At 41.1% G+C, this 23,044-nt stretch overlaps 1 protein-coding gene and 1 long non-coding RNA gene across 2 annotated transcripts; one reads left to right on the top strand and one right to left on the bottom strand.

Moving 5' to 3' along the window:
• Positions 1–46: 46 nt before the first annotated feature.
• LOC146222272 (uncharacterized) lies at positions 47–7,974 on the bottom strand. The gene is made up of 8 exons (XM_084691889.1): positions 3,115–7,974; positions 2,539–2,609; positions 2,198–2,450; positions 1,981–2,089; positions 1,675–1,862; positions 667–1,510; positions 372–444; positions 47–219 (listed from the first exon to the last, which is right to left on the bottom strand). The coding sequence occupies exons 1-8, from the start codon at positions 3,141–3,143 to the stop codon at positions 56–58; spliced, it is 1,731 nt and encodes a 576-aa protein (XP_084548015.1). The 5' UTR covers positions 3,144–7,974; the 3' UTR covers positions 47–55.
• Positions 7,975–12,740: 4,766 nt separating this feature from the next.
• Positions 12,741–17,891, top strand: LOC146222271 (uncharacterized). Its single transcript, XR_014746764.1, has 3 exons — positions 12,741–15,571; positions 16,750–16,830; positions 16,980–17,891. It is a non-coding gene; the product is annotated as an uncharacterized LOC146222271 (long non-coding RNA).
• The last annotated feature ends 5,153 nt before the right edge of the window (positions 17,892–23,044 follow it).

Below are 23,044 nucleotides of genomic sequence, written 5' to 3'. Positions count from 1 at the left end.
ACTCACATTAGGAGTCTGAGGCAGTCTGGGAGCCCCCCTCACCCCAGGACTCACATCAGGAGGTCTGGGCCTGGGGCTTGTTCTTCTTCCTAAAGGTGTTTCGCAAGCCTTTCCTGATATAGGACAATGCCCTCGCCAACACGGACCGTTTGACAGGTTTCTCCTTGACCTGGGAGCCAGAGGCAGGTCCTGTCCACAGCTGTGACACGTTGCTGGGTGCTGGAGACAGAAGGTAGAAGAGCTTCTATGAGTTTCATGTTGTGTGTGTGTGTGTATATATGTGTGTGTGCACGTGTGAGTGCGTATGCAAAGGCTGTGTAACATCACGGGTCACATGTTTGACACTGTCCAGTCTGTACCAGTAGACTTACAGATGAAGTCCTCAGACGTGCGTGTGTCGTCCTCAGGGTGACCTGCCTTGGGCTTCTTCTTCTTCTCTGATTTCTACATATTGCATTTAACAGAAGTAAAACCAGTCACCAAAAAGAAGATCTGCACATAACACTCTGTACATTAAACATGCTGTAACTCATTTAAAGGCTATTTAGAAAATACATCTGACAAATTACAAAAAAGGTTAACGTATTAAATCCAATCCACTAACTATAAACATATTTCCGTTTACAAGTCAAATATTAATCTGGATGTAGCTTTGTTCGGTTTTACCTTGACCAGTTTCTTGAGGTCAGACAAGAAATGTAACTTTTTGCTTGTCTTCTTCTCCGTCGCCACCTGACCAAGAGAGTCCTCCAGTTCCTTTGCAAAGGACACAGACTTCTTCACCTGACCGAGAGAGTCCTCCCGTTTGTCTGCGAAGGACACAGACTTCTTCACCCTCAGATCTGGGCTGGTGGATTGGGAGCTCCCAGACAGGTTGTCCATCACCTGGTCCACCATTGCGGTGGAGAGGAGCCTCAGCTCCTGCCGGAAGACCTCTGAAGAATCCCGGGAGGTGCTGCTGGACGGTGTTGAGGTGCTGTCGGAAGGTGTGGAGGGGGTGCTGCTGCAGGGGGGGTCCTGGAAGTGGAGGAGTAGGCGCTGGACTGACTCCTCAGCAAAACTGTAGACCAAGTCAGAGGGGCTGACCGTGCCCGAGCGGCTCCTCTCCCCAGCCTCAGTTTGGACCTGCTTGTGGTGGTCACGGAGCAAGGCCTCCAGGTTATCCGCCAGGTCCCTGAGCCTGGCCGAGTCGTGCCAGGGACGTGGGGTGGACTCCAGAGGCTCATCGGAGCCCCCACCCTCCAGGAGTGTGTCTCCCTCCTGGGCCAGGGTGACCTGGACGCTCCGGTCCACCGAACCCTCTGGTGCGTCGTCATCGTCTCCCATATCAATGGTCGTCCGCCTGATTATGGGGCATCTTTGGGAAACAACAAGGTCTGACGTTGGGGTGCCAGGGAGTGCCAGTTGCCCATACTCATGTGTCTCCTCCTCTGGTCTCCTGCGCCTATCCTCCCTGCTTCTCTGGTTCCCCACCATCATCATGGTTGTGGACCCCTCAGCGACATCGCAGCTGTCCAAATGGAAACAAATGTCATTTCTACCACGCTATCTTTCTTCTCTCACTTGTCTGTTACTTCCTCCTCACTTATACCCAATACTATCTTTGTTCAATATTATTGATCCCTGACTTGAAACTGAGTATACCCCTATCCTTCACCCCTCTTTCCTCCTCACTTTTTCATGTGTCTCTCTGCTCCTCTGATCTGTTCCTCCACAGTCTTGTGTTTCTCTGTGTCCTGCTGCACACGCTCACAGAGGACCTCATAGTTCCGGGCAATGTTCTTCAAATGCATGCCTAGTCCACATTTGACGGCCCTTTTTGCGCCCAAGACCTTGTGACAGTCCGGCTCGGTAGAACACTCCTTACAAGACCAGAACACGTAGAGAGTTAAGGTTTGAATTGCCTTCGAGGAAACAACATTCAAATGATCTCCAGAATCTTAACTCTAACTAACCACAACTTGTGAGAAAGATACTTACTACCATTACGCAGGGGCATTTAGACTTTCTAAACAGAGGAACTAATGATAGCCACTGTATCATTTGGTCTATGTCGAAAGCCATGTGGTGGTGTTGTTTGTTAAGTAGCCTGACAGAGAAAGAGAGAGAGAGGGGTTAAAGTCAGTGCGGGGTGCTGGATGAAACATGTTAGTCTTCCTGTAAAGAAAGGGCTGATGTACACCATTAGCAAACTCACATAAGAATAGGCTTCCCAGCCACCTGGGGGTGCAGGAAGACTTCTCTGAGAAGAGCTGAGGTTTCTGGTAAGTGTTTGTAATCAACTGAAGAGTCCACCACAAACACCAGACCATGGCACCTGTGGTAGTTCTCCAACCAGAGAGCCCGGGCACCAGGACCTCCCGGCATGTCTAGCAGGTTCACCTGCCAGCCAATCAGACGCACCTCTGCCTCACAAATAGCAGGAGAGTCCAGCTTTGCTGCCGTGTCACCTGTGAGAGAGACAGACCAAACAAGGCAAGTCAAGCCTGGCTTTTCTACATGCTGAATAGGATTGCCACACACAATCAATCGGTTTACCTCCTGTTATAACTTGGAATAGAGGTGTCTTTCCTGCACCATCTTCTCCAACCATCATCAAAGTCACTTCCCTTTTGGGAAGCAAGGAAAACACACAAAAAAACACTTCAGACATAAATATTCAATAAGAATATCACCTCTAAACTTACTGTTTACACTAATATCAATGTTATTTATATTAATACTCATATTGCATTCATTCGTTATATAAAGCTTTGAAACAAGTTGATTCAAACAAAGTTGTCACTGGCAAGTATCACAACTGGGAATCACACATCAAACAGTACCAACTGCAAATTGAAAATATGGCCCTAAAAACATAATCTTGAAACGTCTTTTGGGAAAACTGGCTAAAATAACAAGCTTACCTGAAGCGATCATTATGTGTCAGTAACGACATTGTCAGTCACATTGACACTCTCAAATATATATGAGACAATACAAGTTGAGCCTTATTAGAGGCACGTGCACTAACACCCAATTAAGTGAAAACGAGTACATTTTAAACTTGACTGTTAGTAATAGACCAATGAAAGCTAAGTGTGGTCACTGTACAAACATGGCAGACACACTCACCGAGGCACACAGCTGGTGCATGAGCCCATCCTGCCAAACTGTTGATCCAGCCGCTGGGGAAGATGGGTAGTAGAACACACTCTACTTTGCAAGCTGTCACTCTGATGTCTTGGTCAATCCTGTCTGCTTCAGAAGGTCTCCTGTTGCATGTTCCATCGATGAATCCAAAACGATACTGGCAGTCTGATCTGCAGCTGACGGCTATTTATAGAGCAAGACCATCATTATGATGTCATAGAACATGTGCCTTTAGATTGGCGACTAAGCACAGACTTGTTGCTAAAAACCTTTATGATGTCATAATAGAGCTGCTTTTTGGGGGGATCGCTGGGGGAATGGGATGATAGATACAGTGGGTGATTTATCAATACATCTAATAGCTATGTATATACTAATGGATGCACTGATTGATCAATGGAAAACTAAACACAAGATTCTACCTTTAATGCTTGTAGTTTTTTTTTTTTTTACTTATTGGTTACTCTAATGGTTACCAGTGGTTGTTCAAATCAAAGTGAAAGTTATACACAAACTTTAATCTGTATATGATACAGTTATTACAATGGAGTTGTATACGTTTCAGCAATAAACAGCTAACTAGACACCAACCAACCACACCATAAGGGCAGAGTTGCCAACTTAGCGACTTTCTCGCTAAACCCTCCTAGCAACTTTTACTCAAGCGATTAGCGATAAATCTAGCAACTTATTCCGATGTTCTGATTTACAAGTTTTCTCTGAAAAAAGTTAGTTTATTTATTCTGATTGCCAAAAGGTTCCATGACTATCCACACAAGGTTCCGTATTTCTTCGAATAAATGCTTGGGATTGTGGGATTGTCCTGTTATTGGACCCAATGGTCACCCTGTATACAGCTATGTCATGAGAATGGTGGCGCTCAATTTCAACCTGCCAAACTGCATAAAAAATTGCAGATCGACCCATCATACCTATCCCAGTTCATCCCATGGCGTATACTTTTGAACCTATACGTAATTATGTTCCCGCAGGGCCGCAGTTGTTTGATATGAAGCAAAAGATGTGGTTTTGTCAGAAGATATGATTGACACTGACAAGTTGGTCAACACCGAGTGGTGTACTTGTACTTGTCGTAACTGCATGATAATGCCAACAGAGACAGAATTGATCTGATCAAAGAGGCAGACCTGCATGACCTGGGTGTTGGTGGTCCACCAAAATGATCGATAATCGTTGAGCACAGGCTCTTCCCAGAATCAGAATGGGATTTATTCGCCATGAAAGTTTTTGAAAGGAATTTACTTTGGCAGGAAGGTGCATACAGTAAACATATAGGAACCTAAATATGTGGACTATCTATACTAAGGGTACTTAAACTAACAGTACTAGGTGGAATTATAATTCAATAAAATGTACAATAAAATATAAGTTGCCGATAACAATATAAAAATACAAATATACAAGATACAATTGTGTAAATCTAAATTGTGTCTTTTCCATGTTGTGTGAAGAGAAAGACCTTTTCTTAAATGTTAGCTTATCATAGGTGTACCTATGATCTGAATAATTATGTTATGCCATGCCAGGTTGCCTTGCTTTTTCTTGTTTTAAGAATTTCAGTGCTCTGACCCTGTGTTCTGTACATCTAACAATAAAAGACTTGAACTTGAAAGTTTGGAGTGCCCATAGAGTTAATATAACTAGAGACAGCTACTTCTGTCTTCCAAGATGGTGTCCCCATTCATTTCTATGAAAAGTGCTCAGTGGCGCAGTGAGGCAAGCGAGAGCGCAAGACTGGACACAGCCATCTTTCCACTTCCGTGTGTTCCGGTCTAGCTTTAAACAGTGGCTCTTTTTTTCCCTAGCTCCGAGACCTCGTGCACGCTTGCAACTAGCTGTACACGTCATACTTTGCGACAACCAGTCGCGAGCATAGATTGATATGGTTACGAGCCTATGTTACGAGCGTGTAAGCTAAGGCATTGCAGTGGCAGAATGGGGTAGAAGTCCGATAAGAATCAGACACATGATGCAAACTTAACGGAAATGTATTCTGTCACTGTATAGTATTCCTTTCACTTGTTTTTTAGAAATAGGCTATAGGGCTAAATATAGGGCTATTCTAGATGGAACTCATCACATAGGTTGCTTTTTTTCTTTGTGATATAAGTATGATTTCCAACGCATTGTATCGGATGAAATAAACTGTTAGCATGAACAGCTCCGTCTTTGTTTCTTGCCAGGCAAAGAAAGCTTTATAGTTATTTTGGTAACCGAAATCTTCCATAATGCAGACTTAGCATAGCTTACTTTCTTCACACTGCCTTCAATTTAACATCAGTGTAGAAATATGGCCTTGTGTTTTATATGTTCATCCTAACCAAACGCCTATTAATGGATATAACGTGATCTAACAAGACTTGGTAATAATGTAATAAATAAAAGCTTGAGAACTGTGTCTAAAATATACTTTATTGGACATTTGCCTTTGAAAGGGAAATATTCGAAGAACCATATAGGCTACACGACGTTTCCATCAGATGTAAGTGGGGGTGAAACATTTAGTCACCGAGGACCTTCATTGTCCCACAAAAGCAGTCTGGCTTGATGACACGATCAACAAAAGAATAATGGGTGTGTTTAACAAAAGCTTCTGAAGGCAAGACTAATATTATTTAAATATAGGCCTATATAATTTCCTATTGTGGTTACCGGTTAAAGTCTTAATCTTCGTCTTTGCTCCAGATAGACGTCAACAATCTATGCTCGCGCTTAACATATTATATTTGCCATCATGTCATGAACGTTTTTACGAAAAATCAAATCTGTTTTAAAATAACGGGAATAAACTATATTAACAACATGTCATGTATGTGTGACATTTGCTTAACTTGCTGCAACAGGGCAGGCAACTCGGGCCAGTTCTCCCTGTGCTCATACAAAATAAGTCTATGGCTCATTCAGCTCCATGTAAATCGGCTATCGGCCAATGTGAACTATTGTGCTCGTACCCTGTTAGTATCCGCAAGCACATTTACAGGCAACTTTTATTGACGTAGGCAAATAAATGGGGTGCTAGTTTACACATTTCGGATTGGTCTCAAACTTAGCAAAAATCGGGATAAATTATTCTATGAAAAAGCTAGTAGTATGAGCTAGGTTCGAGAATCGAACAAAAATTATTGGGGGAGATAGTTTTGTAAATGTTGACTGGAGTTAATAGAATAAAAACGACCGGAAGAGTCGGAAACCTAACCGTAATGCAATACCACCTACATTCACCGGGGCCGTTGCTTCAAGCCGAGGGGCGAAGGGTGGGGGCTATAGACCTTTTTCACAACTTCCGTATTTGTTACCGGAAATACGCAATTGTCGGGGAAATCTTCCCTCTGCTCAGGGCAACAGCGGTAAGCAAATGGCGCAAGCAACGAGCAAGAGTTATTGTAGTGTACCGGGCTGTTCTTGTTATTCCATAAAACAGCCATATCTGTCGTTTGATTTCTTCCCTGTTGATGGTGAAGTTTGCCGAAAATGTATTCAGGCTATCCGGCGGGATGAAGGACCAAACTTCACGAATAAAAAGGGGAGCACTTAGCGTAAGGGGTCCCGTTATCGTCCACCTAGCTATCGACGCTCGTTAGAAATGTTTCCAAAAGGTCGTTATAATAAAAAAATTAAATGTCATGTCACATCATTGTACTTTAATATGAAGATACACACCTATATTTTAACATTCCGGTTTTAAAATCCAATCACGATATGCCTAGAAATGTTACTTTCCTTTTTTTAGGAGCCGAGATAGTGGCTATCTTCAGCAGGCTCGTATCTACAAAAGGCAGTCCTCCCTGACGTTTTTGGTGTAGAATGGAGTGAAACCAAACTAGGCTGGCTCAGGCAAAACTAGCCTGGCTAACGGAGGTCGCTTTCTCAGGCAAATGATGAATGAAACAGGCTTGGTTAAAGCAATCCGAGATCTTGTCTATCTTAAGCTGGCTCGTATCTACAATACTAGGCAGTCGTCCCGTTTCTGGTGTAGAATGGAGTGAAATACAACATTGTGCACACTGCCAGTGAGCGACCCTGAGTCTGACTGAGGCTAATGTCAAAACAGTGTAACAGGGACGCAGTCTCACTCACATTGCCAGTTTTAAACGAATCACAAAAATAATCGGACTAACTGGCTAAAAGCAGAATTCCCACATCTCTTGAAAGATGCCCAGCTTGACTTTTTAGATGTAGAATTGACTGTAAAATTATGAACTCTGACATGACGTGAAGACATGGCTGCCGTCCGACTATACGGTTTACGACATTCTCACTCAAATTTCAAGACTTTCGTGACCCAAATCTAAATTCTGATGTGACGGATCCATGGGGAATTGCTTTCTCTCTTTATAGGCTGTCCTCCTCGACCTTTTTGGTCTTTTTTAATCTAACTATTTGTATTATCCGTTTGGTCCTTTTTCCGTTATAAATATTTTCTGCCACCACTTTGCGCGTGCTTCCTGAATGTTTACCAAAAAATAGGTGGTCTATAGCTGGTAAATTTCAATTTAACTACTACTGTTACCTTCAAGTTGTGTGAGTCGCTGGTTGAGTTGATAACCTGTTTGGTGGGTTAAACATAAACTACAGTGTAGGAAACATTACAGAGCAAGGGTGCGTTATTGGGCTACAATAAGGCATTACAGAAAACTGGCAGAATGTGGTAAGTCCTGTCAAAAAGACGTGAACTTTAGGAAAATAAATGCTATTAGCACTGTAGTTTTCCTTTCACTTGGTTTTTAGAAGTATTACCATTTTAGATGGAACATACGTTCCACACTATTCCATCACCAAATATACGTCGTTCTTTTAGTATGACTGTTTCAGTATTATGTCGGATTATTTTATTTTATTTATTTATTTTATTTAACCTTTATTTAACCAGGAAAGTCCCATTGAGATTAGGAACCTCTTTTTCAAGGGAGTCCTGGCCAAGAGGCAGCAACAATTTACATGTCGGATTAAAGAAACTGTAAACATGACTATCTGGCTCTGTCTTGTTCTAGCTCGGCAAAGCAAGCTAAATTAAGCCTATACCCATGTTACTAGCAGTGTTGGGTGTAACGCGTTACAGTAGTCAGTCTACTTTTGTTAGGTAACGAGTAACTTAACGCGTTACTTATTTAATTGAATGAATCCGTTACTAGTTCCTCGTTCAAACAGGTAACGCGTTACTTAATTTAGACTTTTGGTCGAGAGCACTCAGCATTTAGCTAAAAGTCTAGGAAAGTTGAAGCTTCTTTTCGCTAGGTACCTACGAAAACGTCTTAATCTGCTAGACAGGTGGGTTCCCCTTCGTTCTATGGTGCGCAGTCTCACAAGCCTAATTTACCCGGCGTCATGGAGCCGACCAGCTAAATAGTTATTTAAGACTTCAATGCACAGGCCTACGTAAATGTCACATTAAATAATGTATTGAACTCAAGCTTGTGTGATGTGTTGTTGTATTGTTCAGTGGTTTCATTTTAGGATTATATTACAGTAAGTAAAATTGTCTGGTCCAGTACATAGGCTAAGTGAACACGATTTTGCTACAATATACCTAGCTATATCTTAGGTTTGTTTTGCTCCTAGATTCAAACCTAGCCCTTGTAGAGCTAGCTAACTACTAGACTTCTGCCTGACATTTTACAACATTATTTATTGATTGAAGAGTTTCTTGATTGAAGAAATTCCTGCAAATATTGCTTTTCATTATAGTGGATTATTACCTTGATCCATCTTGCTGTATAATGTGGATTGATCACGTTAAATGCGAGTGATACTGAATATTCAGTACAATATGTGCTACTGCTGAGGTCAACCCATTAAATGTGCCTTCTGGGCATAAGAGTGACCAAGGTGAATTGTCTTAGATATAAAATACTTTTCTTAATGTAACGCAAAAGTAACTTAACGCGTTACTTTCTACAGCAAGTAACATCACTAGTTACTTTACAACGAATGTAACTAGTAACTGTAATTACATTAAAAAGTAATGTTACCCAACAGTGGTTACTAGTACAATGATGAGGAGTGTTGCTTACTATTACTATCTTAATAATAGTGTTCGCTTATAAGTAAGGAGGGAAGTAAGACACATGAGAGAAAGAATGTGTTCTTCGAAGAGTGTGTGGTGGAATTAACATTTAATGGACTTTACGTTTGTTTTCAGTGTTGCTGAAAATCCTTGTGTCATGCCTGTCTTACGTGTGGAGTTCAGTGTTCCCAGAGAAAAGATGTTGTTTTTATATCAGTGAAGAAGAGCCGGAAGGAAAAGAGGAAAAGAAAGGAGAGATTTCGGAGGGAAGCGAGAGAGCCACAGCTACTGCCTCTCTGGAGAGCTGCACGGAGGAACGACCACCTCATACTGAATTCAGCAGCTCGCAAAGTCCACTTCTCATCCTCTACTGCCGAAAGGTCAAATTCCTTTGAGTTGGAACAGGTCACAATGCCCGGTACCCCAATCAACGACAAAGTCGTTTACAACAGTTGTCCGATCGTCAGACGCACAACTATCGACACGGGAGACAATGACCTTCCGGAGAAGTCTGTAGATGGAAGTACTTAGACCATAAGTCATGTGGATTTTTGGTATGTCTGTACGCTTGAGTGTCTTTTTACATGTGTGCATACGTTGGCTGCGTATTGATTTAGAAATGATAAGTGAGCAAACTGATCAAACCTGTGCAAAAATGACCATATAGTAGAAGCATAACCAATGCTTACAATTTCACAGTGACCTTACAATATGTATTGCTTTTTTTCAAAGGTGCTGTTCGAATACATCCCCTCAATGCGGCTGAGGCGGACGTTGAGGCCACTATGAAGAGGTGGCTTCAGCTGGCATCGGATCGGGAGAGAGAAAAATATGTTAAGTTTAAATATATATATATAGCCTGTTTTGTTGTTCTTTTTTCAATCGTTTTTTAATCAGTTTGTTGGGTACATTTCTGTTTTGCTGTACATACGTTAAATGAATTGTTTAATTGTGATTTTGTGATTTGTCCATAATGGTTTAATGTATTTGTGTGTGGATGTTGGATGTCGGTAACGTGTGAGAGATAATGTAAAATATATTTATTTGTTTTCTTTGTTTTTTGTAATACATTTTCCCAATAGTGAACTATATTTTTAATAAAAGATTATACATTGAAAAAATTATGAATTTATGTTTACCTTCTAAAATTAAGTACATGTAAGCCATTTTTGGGCCTCATCTGGCCCGGGACCAAGCTGACAGTCAGCCAGAACAGTCTTACTGTGTCTGGGCCAGAACTGGGCTGGGGACTAAGCTGACAGTCAGCCAGAACAGTCTTACTGTGTCTGGGCCAGACCTGGGCCACATAACACAATAGGTGCTTTACTGTGTTTGGGCCAGAACTGGGCCGGGGACCAAGCCGACACTCAGCCATATCTGTCTTACAGTGTCTGGGCCAGACCTGGGCCACATAACACAATATTGCAATTTTACAGGGTGGGGGGCCGCATCTGGGCCAGAACACATCGTATGTGTCTGATTTCAGTATGTGGACCAGTTTTGGGCCGGGGACCCAGCCAGAACTGGACCAGAACTGGAGCAAGGATGTGGCCCAGAGATGGGCCAGACACATTTTGCTACCTGGGATAGGTATACGCTTAATTTAACTTGCTTTGCCGAGCTAGAACAATGACAGAGCCAGGTAGTCAAGTTTACAGTTTCTTTAATCCGACATAATACTGAAACAGTCATACTAAAAGAACAACGTATATTTGGTGATGGAATAATGTGGAACGTATGTTCCATCTAAAATGGTAATATTTCTAAAAACCAAGTGAAAGGAAAACTACAGTGCTAATAGCATTTATTTTCCTAAAGTTCACGTCTTTTTGACCGGACTTACCACATTCTGCCAGTTTTCTGCAATGCCTTATTGTAGCCCAATAACGCACAAACCTTGCTCTGTAATGTTTCCTACACTGTAGTTTGTTATGTTTAACCCACCCAACAGGTTATCAACTCAACCAGCGAGCATGTTTCACACAACTTGAAGGTAACAGTACTAGTTGTTTAATTGAAATTTAACAGCTATAGACCACCTATTTGTTTGTAAACATTCAGGAAGCAAGCGCAAAGTGGTGGCAGAAAACCTGGAAAGGATAGCGTTTATGACGGAAAAAGGACCAAACGGATAATACAAATAGTTAGATTTAAAAAGACCAAAAGGTCGAGGAGGACAGCCTATAAGAGATAAAGCAATTCCCCATGGATCCGTCACATCAGAATTTTGAATTGTGTCACAAAAGTCTTGAAATTTGAGTGAGAATGTCGTAAACCGCATAGTCGGACAGCAGCCATGTCTTCACGTCATGTCACAGAGTTCATAATTTTACAGTTTTACAGTCAATTCTACATCTAAAAAGTCAAGCAGGGCATCTTTCAAGAGATGTGGAAATTCTGCTTTTAGCCAGTTAGTCCGATTATTTTTGTGATTCGTTTAAAACTGGCAATCTGAGTGACACTGCGTCCCTGTTACACTGTTTTGACATTAGCCTCAGTCAGACTCAGGGTCGCTCACTGGCAAGTGTGCACAATGTTGTATTTCACTCCATTCTACACTAGAAACGGGACGACTGCCTATTGTAGATACGAGCCAGCTTAAGATAGCCAAGATCTCGGATTGCTTTAACCAAGCCGTTTCATTCATCATTTGCTTGAGTAAGTGACCTCCGTTAGCCAGGCTAGTTTTGCCTGAGCCAGCCTACTGTTAGTTTAAGTACCCTTAGTATAGATAGTCCACATATTAAAATTTTAGGTTCCTATATGTTTACTGTATGCACCTTCCAGCCAAAGTAAATTCCTTGTCTGTGCAAACTTTCATGGCGAATAAATCCCATTCTGATTCTGGGAAGCGCCTGTGCTCAATGATTATCGATAATTTTGGTGGACCACCAACACCCAGGTCATGCAGGTCTGCCTCTTTGATCAGATCAATTCTGTGTCTGTTGGCATTATCATGCAGTTGCGACAAGTACAAGTACACCACTTTGTGTTGACCACCTTGTCAGTGTCAATCATATCTTCTGACAAAACCATATCTTTTGCATCATATCAAACAACTGTGGCCCTGCGGGAACATAATTACGTATAGGTTCAAAAGTATACGCCATGGGATGAACCGGGATAGGTATGATGGGTCGATCTGCAATTTTTAATGCAGTTTGGCAGGTTGAAATTGAGCGCCACCATTCTCATGACATAGCTGTATACAGGGTGACCATTAGGTCCAAAAAGAGGACAATCCCAAGCATTTATTCGAAGAAATACGGCACCTTGTGTGGATAGTCATGGAACCTTTTGGCAATCAGATTAAATAAACTAACTTTTTTCAGAGAAAACTTGTAAATCGAAACATCGGAATAAGTTGCTAGATTTATCGCTAGTCGCTTGAGTAAAAGTCGCTAGGAGGGTTTTGCTAGAAAGTCGCTAAGTTGGCAACACTGCCCTTATGGTGTGGTTGGTTTGTGTCCAGTTAGCTGTTTGTTGCTGAAACGTATACAACTCCATTGTAATAACTGTGTCATATACAGATTAAAGTGTGTGTATAACTTTTACAATTAATTATCAAAGGAATTAACCATGACTTAAAGATAGATCTACTACTCAACATTGAGAAGTAAGTATGCCCTTGAAAAGTGTTGCAACCAATCATAATTAACTCCATGGTACAAATTCTTAACAAGAGTTGTTAGACTGACATTCACCCCATGTTCTTCAAAGGTCCAACATTGGGCCACTATTCCAACAAAGTGCTTTTAGGTGAATTCCACAATGTAGTACATTCTGTTGAAAATGATAAGACAGCTACCTTATTTTTTGGATTATAAGTCGCTATGGAGTATATGTTTTATTAGTCAAAAATGTGTAATGAAGAAGACAAATAACATAAGTTGCACTGGACTTTAAGACGCATTCATTTAGATGTATTTCACAAAATCCAAGACCAAGAACAGACATTTAATCTGGAAAGGCAAGTTATTCAACTATACAGAACAACAAACTGAATTGGTGTCAACTCTAAACGTTAAGATTTTTTCAGATACACAATAGCATAAAGCAGTGGTCCTCAAACCTTTTTTCAGTGATGTACCCCCTGTTAAATACTTTTTTCAGCCAAGTACCCCCTAACCAGCGCAGAACATTTTTGATTGAAAAAGAGATGTAATACACAGCGGTATGCCATTGTAACGGACATGTTCAGGGTATGAAGAACAGACACAACTCATGGGTGGGTTTTCAGATTTATTTGCTCCTGCAGAAGACAGTGAAACAACAAATTGCCTTCTTATTTTCTCTTTCTTTGCAGCTTCCCTCAAGCAATACAAAACCTAGAGTGTTTATACAAAGTATTCAAAATACATCCAATCAACATTACATAAATATTCAATGCTGACTACTTGCCAAGTGCTATTCAAATTTGACCAGAAAACCTTTAGCAAATTAATGTACATCACGAAAAACGATATCCAGAGGGGATAACAGTGCCACGGCTGTGTCTTTCTCTCTCTTTCTCTGTCAGGCTACTGAACAAACACCACCACCATATGGCCTTTGACATTGGCTATCATTGGTTCCTCTGTTTAGAAAGTGTAAATGCCCCTGCGTAATGGTAGTAAGTATCTTTCTCACAAGTTGTGGTAAAGGTTCTGGCGGTCATTTGAGTGTTTCCTCTAAGGCAGTGGTTCTCAAACTTTTTACACCCCATACCACCTTAGAAAAAATTGACTCTCCAAGTACCACAATTATGACCAAAGTTAATATACAGTAGCGTAGCCTACCCTATTGCAGGGCTCCAGACTAACTATTTTTACTAGGAGCACAGTAGCCCCTGACTGAATTTTTTGGGAGCGCAACCAGAAAATTTAGGTGTACACCTTATATTGACCTGCAATGCAATTATTAATGTAGAGAGGGTACTATTTCTGGGGAAATTTGGGGAAAATTGTGGGTTGTGCTTGCGTCGGTTGGAGATGGGTCAATTTTTTCACTGACATTTTTACCACTGACATACAGCAACGCACCACACAAACTTGAGTTTAAATACATTATTTAATGTGACATTACGTACTGTACATACAAGTCTTAGCTAAATTATGTGTCACTTCTTTAACAGTCCTACACCACAACATGACACTAAGGTATAACAGTGCAAACACAGGCAGAGATACAGTAGCTAACAACGTTAATGCTTAATAAGTATTTAGCTGCTCAGCTCCATGAGAAGTGCTCGTGAGACTGCTCACAAAAGAACGAAGGGAAACCAAGGGTTTGGCAAATTAAGACATTATTTAAGTTAACTGGTGATTTTTGTTTTTGTATTCTTCCCCTGCTAGCATAATTGCATGCCTGATTCGATAGCGATTGCTGCCCTTGCTCACGTTTGTATTTTAGGTGCATTATTATGCTGAAGTAGTTTAATTAATAGTGGGTATATTTACAATAAGTGGTTACGTCAATTATTAATTGGCATTACATTTCTGCCATTTAGAACATACTATAAGCATCTTAACTGTATTGCTTTACGGAAAATAGGACAAAAATATATGCAATATCAAATTTTTTATTAGACTATTACACTAACCTACTCCAAAATATAGGGTTAGAACTTTATTTCGGCCGGGGGGGGGGGGGGTCGGACAGACCTGCCCCCACTGCTAAAAAAATCCTAGGGGAAACACTGTACACGCACGTCTGACGACTTCATCTGTAAGTCTACTGGTACAGACTGGACAGTGTCAAACATGTGACTTGTGTTGTTACACAGTCTTTGCATACACACTCTCACGTGCACACACACATATATATATTGGCCGATGCATATAACCATCCAAGAGGGAAGGTCCTTGCCAGAATTAAAAAGATGCACCACATGCTGCAAGGAATTCCACTGCTCTTTCTGTGTGTCTACTGTTTTTATCCAGCAAAACTGAGCAAGGTCACCACCCATTTAGAGATCCATTTCACCGGGTCAGTTTTCCATGACGGTAAAAGCAAAAACATTTTTTTAATTCTGTGAAGTTGCAATGCAATAACAAACAACACCACCACATGGCCTTCAACATAGATCAAATGATACAGTGGCTATCATTGGTTCCTCTGTTTAGAAAGTCTAAATGCCCCTGCGTTGTGGTAGTGAGTATCTTTCTCACAAGTTGTGGTTTGTTAGAGTTAAGGTTCTGGAGATCATTTTAAGGCATTTCAAACCCTTACTCTCTACGTGTTCTGGTCTTGTTCTACCGAGCTGGACTGTCACAAGGTCTTGGGTGCTAAAAGGGCCGTCGAATGTGGACTAGGCATGCATTTGAAGAACATTGCCCAGAACAATGAGGTCCTCTGTGAGCGTGTGCAGCAGGACACAGAGAAACACAAGACTGTGGAGGAACAGATCAGAGGAGCAGAGAGACACATGAAAAAGTGAGGAGGAAAGAGGGGCTAGAGGGGTGAAGGATAGGGGTATACTCTGTTTCAAGTCAGGGATCAATAATATTGAACAAAGATAGTCAGGCATGAAAACGGGTCAGGGGTGAAAAGGTTGAGAAGGATATTACCCCTCTAAGGCGGTCCGGGTGCATGCTCCCCCATAAGAAAAATGTTAATATTCCATATTTTAAAGCATCAATCTGATGCATTTTGAGACACTTTTTTTGCCAACCTGGGGAGAGCTGGGGAAACGTAACTTAAGCCATGAGTCAAAAATTATTATGGCCTCCTTACTAAGTATTATCCAAGCCATTTCATGCCAGCCTGTCACTGGGTCTAACATTTACAGTATATGAGGCACAATGTGGTAAGGGCACCACAAATCCGGTTCCAAGTTAATATTCAAGTTAATATGTAATATTTCTCCATGTGTGTCTTTCGTTTTTATCGAGGATAGCTTACCCAATATGTTTAATTTAGTCCAATGTAGCCTACTTTTTATTTCACATAATAATAGGCTAATCGCTTTTCCGCCAAATTAAGAGCCTACGTCTGAAGACGCAGCGTTAATTGTCTTTTCGTCATGTTAATAAATTGATTTTTCATTTGTTTTCTTTATTCAACCCTTATTTAATCTAATATCTTAACAGTCCCAATTATTGCCAGAATGTGTGGTGGTTCATGTGTTTACTCTATGCTTTGCATCACGTCAGGCTAATTACATAACGGAACCACATTAACAAAAATAGATTATCCGGATATTCGAAAATAATTTTGGATACTATTCGAATAGTGAAATCAGTTCAAATCTCAAATGTTGTACTTCTGTCGATCAATTTCATATTGTTAGTTAGCCTACTGAATCCAATCAGCGCTAAAGTGTAGTACCTACCCTTTCCGTTCAGAGTTAAAGTAATGTGTTTTTGAGTTAATGTAATGTCGTTTTCCATTTGGGGGAGCGTGTTTTTGTATTGGGGGGAGGTGAACAAGTCAGCCGATTTGGGGGGAGGTGAACAAGTCATCCGATTTGGGGGGAGTTGACTCGTATTCGGGGGGAGTGTTTTCATTTGGGGGATGTACTCATATTAGGGGGTGTGATTTGCACTTCAGTGCCACCGTACATTAGGCTATAGGGTAGGTTAAGAGTAAGCAAAAAAACCTTTCTTTTTCAGCATGTTGCCTAGATAGTGGACACCCATCGGCTCCCGGCTGTACCATATGTCGGAGGTCATCATGCCATGTTTTGGATGGAGGTAGAACGATTTGGCATCAGATGGACATTTGGCGATGTATGCTTTAAAACTTTTGACCGGACACAGCGGATCTCTGGGCCTGGCAAAGATAAAACCTCTCAGGTTTTCTTTGTCTGGGTCATTCGGGTCTTTGTGGTTTTTTGTTTCAGGATTGAATGCCAGGCTGACATATTCAACCCCATCCTCATCTCTCTGGACGATGAAAGATGCCCCTGACAGTTCCCGGTTTCCCTCCCTGCCACGTCGAGCCAAACATAGTTGCACATCAAACCATACTTTTCTAACCAAGCCACAGGGTGTATCGGAAGACAGTGCTGGGGAATTTCTCATCTTCTCAAGGTCGGACTCAGAAATGCGGGGATGGTGGAACCTTGTATCTTTACCTCTTTTCCTGTAACTCTTAACTATAGATTGAAACACTGCATTACTGCTCTTGAATCTTGTATCAGTCATGATATTGAAAGCAGTTATACGACGGTTAATACCTGCCCTTAAACACCTTAGGCTGGCAACGTTATACTCCCCCCTCCCTTGGCATTGGTGGACTGGACAGAGGCGTAAAATCCCCGCAGGGTCTCATTCAGCAAGTCGGCGGTGTAGTTTTCAAAGTTGGTGTTCATTTGTTTTTGTGAAAGGAAGTCCCTTACTGTATTAATTGCCCATTTGGTCGTTTTTTTTGTGTTCATCTCATCTTTGTCTTCTTCTATCTGATTAAATTCTCCTGGTGTTATCTCCTTGTGCCGTTTCTCTTCATTTTCTCTTTCTTGGGCGTCCCAGTTCTCAAAATTGTCATATTCTCCAAATAAATTAAACAAAAAGTTGGAGTCACTCATTTTTGTAATGTAGGCAAGAGTTATACTCGAGTTGATGTTAGTAGAGTAGCTAATTGTCAATACATTGTAAACAAAGGCTTGTAAACGAAAATTGTTGCTATGGTTACTCGTTTTAGACACAGGCTCATGATGCTATGTTGCCAGCGGAATAATTTGAACGGTGAAAAGACAGTTTTGCTGCAATGACGCAGTAGGTGTCCGTTATCACCCGATAATGGACACCCCTGCAGCCAATCAGAATCGAGTATTCACCCAGGCATGGGACCTGGTGGAGGTGGCAAGGGAGCTGGTGGAGGTGGCGTGGGAGCTGGTGAAGGTTGTGTGGGAGCTGGTGGAGATGGCGTGGGGGCTGATGAAGGTGGCGTGGGAGCTAGTGGAGGTGGTGGCGTGGGAGCTGGCTTGGAATAACCTGGAATATAAGACAGATATTACATTTAGTCATTTAGCAGACGCTATTTCAGCGACTTACAGTAAGTACAAGGACATTCCCCCCAAGGCAAGTATGGTGAAGTGCCATGCCCAAGCACACAACGTCATTTGGCATGGCCGGGAACTTCACCCTACCTGCCTTGGGGAGATTGTCCCTGTACTTACTGTAAGTCGCTCTGGATAAGATTGTCTGCTAAATGTAAATGTATTGGAGGTCCACATGTCAGACGTCAAGCTGACACACACTGGTGCACCCCTAACTCAGCCGCCACTTTCTCCTTGGTTGTGTGGTATTTCTCACACACCATGATCTTTAATGCTCTTCTTGTTTGAAGAGTGTAGGCTGGATCCAGCTTCCCAACAAATGCTCTGAAGCTCTCATCCTCCACCACAGAAAACGGCTGCAAATCCTTTACTACCATCTCCACCAGTGCATCATCAAGTGCTTGTTTCCTGGCTGTCAAGACAACAAATCTTTGAATGTGTATTACTATTTAACAAATTAATTGTATTGTAACTTTCATACATATATAACTTATGTACAACTGCTGACCATTACTGCTGACCATGATTGTATGATGCAGACCTCCCAGTAGCAACAGCAGCACATGCAGCAGCATCCTCTGCATTGGGTGCAGGTGGGTTGGCCAGCCCTGGGTGCTTAGCACGCAGATGCCTTAACTTTGAAAAGATATTGCTACAATATGACATAGGGCATTGCAAACACTGCACCTTGTTAGGGAAGACCAGATCAAAGGGCTCCCACACAAGACCTTTGTCTCTTATTGGCCCTATTCTCCATTTCTCTTCAGTGGCCATGTCTTGGCCACTTTCGCCGGCCGCAGCCTGTCGCAAGTTGAATAGCAAATGGATGTGAGATTATCGCTTCAAAGTTGACATAATCTCCAAACAGTTAATATAATGTGACAATATGTTTAACATCAAGACTAGCCAGCTATCCAGCCATGTCATCGTCCCCAAATCAATATCAAAATGTTCACAAAGAGATGAACGCTGTGACACAGAGTACCAATAGGGGGCGGTGTAGCCTACTTCTTGAAGATTTTCATGAATTAATTTCTAATCTGGTGTCCGCAGCCAGTTTATGCCAATGCTTGCAGGCAGGAAATGACATTGATGATTCTCAACGCCTTGTTTGTGTTTTCCTTTTTCAGATTGATGGGTTCCTATCTTTCTATACATCCTTCTATCGAGGGTCAGTGAAAAGAAGACGGGAGCTGGACCGGCTGGCTGAACTGCTAGACGAGTCTGTCCTGACACCCACTAGGGTAGATGGGACCAGATGGGTTGATCACCGCAGAAGAACCCTTAAAGCACTCGAGACGAACAAGTGAGGTGGGAAGTGATCAGCGGCAAGATATAAGAAAGCAGATGCTGCAAGAATGAGAGGATGGCTCGAGAGGGTTAAGTCCAATGAATCCTCCTCCATGTAGGACTTTACATGGATGTTTTGGGTGAGTTGTCCCATCTATCTCTCCAGTTCCAGAAAGACAGCATCTCTCTCCCCAAAGCTGTGGAGGCTATTGAGACTTCCAAAGAGGTGCTGAAAGACATGGTGAAAGGTGATGGCCCAAAGCTGAGAGCAGTGAAGGTGGAGTGTAGGTTTGGTAGTTACAGAGTTGTAGCGCTTTCTGACACTTGAGCAGATGCTGAGGAGAGATTGAAGAGAGCCGCTCATCCATAACATTGTGGCCTGCCTGGATGAAAGGTATCAAACAGACACAATCCTCTTGGCCATGTGTAAACTGGACCCAAAGCACTGGCCTGAAGATCTGACAGAGTATGGTAATAAGGAGGTCTTGCTGCTCCTAGAGCATTTCAAGGAAATACTAACAAAACGTAATGGCAGAGTGGACCCGTCTTAAGAAGGTCATCTACAGGAGTTACAGAGGTCTAAAGTGGGGGGAACTATGGGTACAGATTCTAAGGGTGTGGTCTGAGGAGTTCCCCAACATAATCCACATAATTGAAATCGTTCAAGTCATGCCGATGTCCACCTCCAAGGTAGAGAGGGCGTTTTCTCTTCTGAATCGAGTCAAAACTGACTGGCGGATCAATCTCAACACAGCCACAGTGGAAGACCTAATGATGATCTCACTGGAGGGACCAGAAGAAAAAGATGCAGCTGCTGCGGCATGTGCCAAATCTGCTGTGAAAAATAGTTCCACAGTGGGAAGAAAGTAAGGCGGCCCCATATAAAACCTTATGGGAAAAGGCAGCAGGTCAGACCAGCAACTTCTCCAATGGCTGACAGTGACACAGATTACAACGATGATGAACTGGTGCTATTTGACAAATAGGCCACTCATTTATGTATAAGTACAAATGTATTATTTTTCTACACTGTAACTGAATATGTACTTTTCAATTTTCTGAAATGACATTTTCTTCTCAGCTCTGCTGAGCTTGTTGTTTATAGATAATTAATCCATGTATAGTATTTTTTATTGTATTTTGTTGTTGTTCTTTTTTAAGTCTGTCCTATCTGTATTTCCTGTACGAGGCAGGAACAACACGATTAAAGGTAACAAAACCCAAAAAATTAAATCTAATAAAATATTAATATAATAAGTTATAATGATAAAGTTATAATTTAATTATATTTACTTTGTAAAAAAGAATCTAAGAAAACACTTTGAATCAGTAGATCACTGCTTAATAGTCTTATTTTTGCCATTTGGTGACAATTGCTCATATACTGTTAACCCTAAATAAGCATACTTATCATCTTGAACAAAGGTTAAATGTTATTTCACAATTTTCAAAAAGCATCCCCAATTTTTTTTTATGCCCCTGTATTTCAGTCAGTGGGGGCAAAAATTGCCCCCTAAAAGATGTGTAAATTTCCCACCCTGTATTACCTTCATTTATTTCAGTAGTCCAATTTGTTAATTTTATCTTAACTGCTTTCTATTACAGTTCCCCTTATAATATAAGTCTATTTGGGCTGGCGACTAAATTGTGTCAGATGCTCTGCCATTTGGCAAGTGAAATTGTGTGCAGGCATCTAAGTGGCACAAAACCGGGAAGATAGCCTTTATAACTGCTAGAGTGTGACACGGATAATAGAAATTGTAAGATTTCAAAAGACAAAAAAGGTCGAGGATGACAGCATTTAAGAGAAAAAGCAATACCCCATTGATCTGTCAGATCAGAATTTTGATTTGGGTCACGAAAGTCTTCGAATTTGAGTGAGTGCGTCGCCAGATAGTCTTACTAGGTGGCAGCCATGTCTCTTTCTTGGTCGAGTCATGTCACAAAGTTCATAATTTTACAGTTCAGTCAACTCGACAACAAATGTTTTACACCAAAAAAGTCAAGCAGGGCATTTCAGGATATATGGGAATTCTGCTTTTAGCCAGCTGGTCTGATGCAAAGACCAAACCTCATGGACAAGGGACAACCCCTCTCACATTGAACAAGAGGAGTAGTAGGCCCCGGGAACCCCCTGAATTAATAAATTATTAAAAAATGTTAAATTGGTTGATTTTGTTGAATCGATTCTGAAAGTGATTTACAATGATATTAAAATCATAGGTAAAGGTTGTTTATGTCAAACAATTTCAGAGTACGTCTTAAATGGCAGGTTTAACTTTTTTACTGGCCGGTAAAAAATATTATTGGCTGGTAATTTTTTTAATCTACCAGCCATTTTGGCTGGTAAGCCTAAAGGTTACTTTCGAGCCTTGGGGGAACATAACTGGACTGATGGTGGTTAACCCGTTAATTAGTAGCGTCACGTATATGTGATTGTTCGAAAGCGGGCCCCACAGAGTACCGTCACACATATGTGATTCTGAACATTCCAACCGACTATTTTCCGATAGACAAAAACTATATGACAAACGCTATAGTATGGCTTCAAAATGTACAATTAGGAGGCTAACAAGTAACACTAGCAGGTAGTAGCATTGCTACAAGTATTATGCTAGGTTGCTAGGTAACGGAAGCTAACTAAAGCTAGCTAGCTTTCGTTTTGAAAAAATAACTCACTCTGGTGGCAGCGTCGGTATTATTTAGAACTCACTCCTCTAAAGGTTAAACTTTAGATGCATGAGTTCTAAATATTTCCGGGGCTTCCACCAGAGTGAGTTATTTTTCCAAACGGAATCTAGCTACCTTCAGTTAGCTTCCGGTACCCAAGTCTGACCCAAGTCTGGAAAAGTTATTGAGATTAGCAAGGATTTCATGCTATTTTCAGAGATTAGCGATTTTCTATCATTTTTAAAAAGGTTTTATTGAAAAAATAAAGGATCTGGAAGTAGGACAGACACTATTAGAATAATATGGTGTACATTTGAGATTTTCTGAAACAAGTTTGAAAAAGTTATTGAGATTAGTGAAGATTTCATGCTATTTTCAGAGATTAGCGATTTTCTATCATTTAAAAAAAAGCATTGTTGAAAAAGTAAAGGGTGTGGAAGTAGGCCAGACACTATTAGAATAATCTGGTGTATATTTCAGATTCTTTGACACAAGTCTGGAAAAGTTATTGAGATTAGTGAAGATTTCATGCTATTTTCAGAGATTAGCTATGTTCTATCATTTTTTTTTACATTATTGAAAAAGTAAAGGGTGTGGAAGTAGGACAGACACTATTAGAATAATCTGGTGTATATTTCAGATTCTTTGACACAAGTCTGGAAAAATTATTGAGATTAGTGAAGATTTCATGCTATTTTCAAAGATTAGCGATGTTCTATCATTTTTTTTACATTATTGAAAAAGTAAAGGGTGTGGAAGTAGGACAGACACTATAGAATAATCTGGTGTATATTTGAGATTCATTGACACAAGTCTGGAAAAGTTATTGAGATTAGTGAAGATTTCATGCTATTTTCAGAGATAAGCGATTTTCTATAATTAAAAAAAAAGTTGTATTGAATTTTTTTTCAAAATTGTATGGGTAATTTTCACCCGGTCCCTAACTC

The sequence above is a fragment of the Hypomesus nipponensis genome, chromosome 25 (genome assembly GCF_054491055.1).
Source record: "Hypomesus nipponensis isolate SF chromosome 25, ASM5449105v1, whole genome shotgun sequence".
Taxonomy (NCBI): Eukaryota; Metazoa; Chordata; class Actinopteri; order Osmeriformes; family Osmeridae; genus Hypomesus; species Hypomesus nipponensis.
Note: the sequence above shows the minus strand (reverse complement) of the source record. Positions and strands in the feature narration are given on the sequence as shown.